General features: G+C 38.2%; 1 protein-coding gene across 1 annotated transcript; it reads right to left on the bottom strand.

Moving 5' to 3' along the window:
* Positions 1 to 504: 504 nt before the first annotated feature.
* Positions 505 to 3,480, bottom strand: LOC105330599 (uncharacterized). Its single transcript, XM_011432372.4, has 4 exons — positions 2,806 to 3,480; positions 2,043 to 2,103; positions 1,371 to 1,442; positions 505 to 1,027 (listed from the first exon to the last, which is right to left on the bottom strand). Exons 1-4 carry the CDS (start codon positions 3,379 to 3,381, stop codon positions 609 to 611), a joined length of 1,128 nt encoding a protein of 375 aa, XP_011430674.3. The 5' UTR covers positions 3,382 to 3,480; the 3' UTR covers positions 505 to 608.
* Positions 3,481 to 3,697: the final 217 nt, after the last annotated feature.

Genomic DNA, 3,697 nt, shown 5'->3' with positions numbered 1-3,697 from the left:
TCAATATACACACAAATACACGCTACATTGTGGGATCACGTTGAACTGTAAACATTGAGGCTTTTCAGATGTTCTATTTACGACGTTTTACAAGTTGTGGTGTAAAGTCAATTAATCTTAGTTGAATACTCAAACTGAGATCCAATTCAAGAGACCTAGCCTTGATCTTCATATCCTTGACGTTGAGATACCTTCGTATATAAATAAGACAAAATTAGAACCAGTTTTTAAATAATATAAGATTGAATTTAAATATTCAACGATAGGAAAATGTTAACCATTAGCAATTCGTCATAGACGTTGACAGGGCCTACCTTATGGGTGAGGACCCAACCAAGGTCGACCCATGACCCAGACTCTACACGTGGTGACAGCACTCTTACTGACCTTGACCCATTATAATTTTTTTTTTTGATCTTTTTAAAGATAGTAGTGTAGAAATCTTCATTTTTTATTAACAATATTAGAAACTTAGCACCAACTAGAAATCAAGCGACGAAACTATTTTAGTGAAAATGGTTGTTTTATTAAAAACGTAACAAATATTTCTATATACAAAACTATACATCAAATAAAAATAACAACAATATCACAATATTCTACATCGACTAGCACTTCTTAGAGGTTATTTCAATAAGGTTGTTTTTGTCTGTTTTAAGGTGGTAAATCATGTCCAGAGTAGTCACTCCAATAGTCACGTAGAAACTCTCCCCCCTCTCCAAGAACACCTCCTTGTGTAGCTGCTGTGTACTCACAGTTCGTGCAATGTATTTATTGGTGATACATTTCTTGGGGTCTAAAGTTTTCATAGGGAAGTGAATGCAAAGTACGGAAGAAAATGTCTTTTGGAGATGTTTCTCCTCAATCCAGAAGTTTGTGTCAATGTGAACATCGATGTGCACTGAGAACTGTCCGGGCCTCGTGGCATTAAATGTCAGAGTTTCCGGTGAATACAAGATGGCGTTGCTAGCCGAAACTGTAGAACGGGGCCTCCACGGAACTGTGTAAGTCTGGAAGCTTTGGGATCCTAAATGACAAAAAACAGACACATATTACGTCATTGAATCTCAGATCTATTCCATAACAATACTTTTTTACTGGCTTGGGATGTTAGGGTAAAGTCGAAAAATCATTACGACATCATTTTGAAACTGTTACTTTAATCGCTATTTAAAGCTTATTTTCCTTAATCTGTATCTAACAAGCCAATGACAGCATCACAATTGTTCCATCAATGACGGGCTTTGCCAGGAAATGAGCCCAAAGTGCAGACAAGCACTTGTTAGTTACTGGTGACAAGTGCCCCCTCTGTAAGTAGAGGTCAAGGGTTGACGACACACGCGTAATACGGAAGAATGAGATGTGCTTACCCACTGGAATATCGTTCTTATTCAGCTCCATCACCAACGTGCAGTTCCTCAGCGGGGAATGAGTGTGGAGCTCTGGAAAATACAATAAAACAGAACTCATCGTCTGACATTAAATATAAAACTCATCCCCAATAACATTACTTTCTTAGACATTAATTGTGTTTTAATACTTTTGGACAAAACTCATTCATATTATAATTAAGGACACTAACAATAGTTCTATTTAGACATCTACTTTCTTAATATTCAAAATACTTTTGGACTCATTAGTTTTATTTTTAAGAGTGTCCGGCGTGTGTAAATTGCTGACATTCAATTCTTTATTTCCTTAAGCTTTACAGCTTATCAGTATAACATATGTATAGCATGAGGTGGTAGTGTATTTACAGGAGAACTTGTGCACGTACAGATAATAACATTTACTGTTACATATACAGGTTGAAAAAAGACTACAATTATGTAATACAGTTGTCCCTTAATAACATACTTTTTGAGATGAATTTGCCAAGATTACAGAGATCTTTAACATTGTCAGTGTTAAAAAGTTGAATTAATTTAAACATACAAGGTTTTTTATAATAATATTCTTTCATGTATAATCTGCGCAATGTTCTACATAAGGCAGTGTAACTTCTTCGCCGGGTAGACGGACACCTGACAAGGTGTACATACCTGTAACAGGTAATGGGGTTGACTTCTGATGTAACTGCTGACTGACTGGCGGACCGTCGCCCTGTTAGATAAAGCATGCATTCAATCATTTCTACATCAAATCAGTAAATGCACACAGAAAATGAACAGTATAAGTCGTAGATGTATCCTCCTTTAGAGGAGTGAACCAACATAGCCTTCCTCCACTATAACCTAGCTCAATCAATAACGTATGCCTGTCCACTTATCTACAGAAATTAAGGTACATATTTTTTGGATAAAAAATTAACTATTAATTCATTGTTAGTTCAATATGACGGTGTTTTCAGTATATTGTCCTGAATAATAACATTTTTATTTGTCCTTTAAATTCGTAATCTAATCTATTTATAATTGAATTTCATTGGATTTGGGTACATTTAATTTTACGTCATAGACTGAGGGTATTCCCAAATTATACCCTGCATGCCAGGCCAATCCTTTAAAAACCCCAGCTATATTTATACACCTGTAGAGGGTATCCAAAAGCTACCGTCCCGTCTTGTATTGCGAAATACTTTGTTTATAAAGCGGTACTACTTTGTCAATATAATAATAATATCTATCAATTCAATAAAATAGTAATAAAAACCAATCGGGCCCACTTGGCCTACAACGACCCATAAAGCGAATCTAACATTAATTGTGGGATATATAGAGCGTATCTTACATCAATAATAAATACATTCATCTTACGATGGCGGTTGCCATATCAATAACTCAACATTCAATTACTGATCCCTACCTTTGTTGGTCTGTTGATTACGCCGAGAACGACTCCTGCTATAGCTAATGCAATCACAATTAAACCTACAGTTATTTTTAGAGTCAGTTTCCTCCGTGTCCAGGGTTTCCTCGCCGGGAGGTCGGACCCTTTTTCTAGGTCACAGTCCCCGGGGTTTTCCTTTTTCTTGTTATTTATAGTGTTATCATCTTGTTCACTGTCCGTGTTTAGAAGATTCTGTTTCACCTCTATATCTGGGTCACTGACCAGCATGGTCCCTCCCATTCGGTTATCCACCACCCTCGTTCCTCCCAGAGGATCCCGACCAACCTGAACACGGCCCCCATCCCCATCTTCCGGAATTTTCTCATAACGAACGAGCTTTGCTCTAGTCTTTTCTTTCTGACACTCGGCACATCTGTTTAAAAGATCGGGGTCTAATGAACGTGTTCTCCCGAACAACCTGCCACTGGGAGTGAACTCGTGACACGAGCATTTCTCGTGAGTATATTCCTGGGATAAAAGTTTGGTTTTCAGATCGAGCGTAGAATCGTATCCAGAGGACGAAGCCCCCGATTCCTCGCAGACGGTCGGCATGTTGGATTTCTCTTTCCACAAATACGGTCGCGTATATATAAAGTTACATTATGTGAATGGGTTTTCCCGTTATCGACTAGGGGAAATACCTAAAGGTAATTCAATTCGAAACAACACTTTGCGCATGTTCACCGGTCACCTCGGCCAATGAAAATCGCGAGGAAACTCGAATTAGACAGTGCAAGGGGCAAGGGGCAAGGTGGGGGGGGGGGGGGTGTATACCTGTGCGAATACCTCAGTCCTCTATGAATGAATGTAAGCATGAATAAACACGCTATGTAAACTTATAAACTCACAGGTTTTATTTCGTCAGTTA

This window comes from Magallana gigas, chromosome 8, assembly GCF_963853765.1.
Source record: "Magallana gigas chromosome 8, xbMagGiga1.1, whole genome shotgun sequence".
NCBI lineage: Eukaryota > Metazoa > Mollusca > Bivalvia > Ostreida > Ostreidae > Magallana > Magallana gigas.
Note: the sequence above shows the minus strand (reverse complement) of the source record. Positions and strands in the feature narration are given on the sequence as shown.

Excerpts from the sequence above, each read along its gene's own strand:
- LOC105330599 (XM_011432372.4), bottom strand. The coding sequence starts at position 3,381 with ATGCCGACCGTCTGCGAGGAATCGGGGGCTTCGTCCTCTGGATACGAT. Across the intron at positions 1,443-2,042 it reads AACCCCATTACCTGTTACAG|AGCTCCACACTCATTCCCCG; the intron begins GTATGTACACCT and ends TGTATTTTCCAG. Across the intron at positions 1,028-1,370 it reads TAAGAACGATATTCCAGTGG|GATCCCAAAGCTTCCAGACT; the intron begins GTAAGCACATCT and ends TTTGTCATTTAG.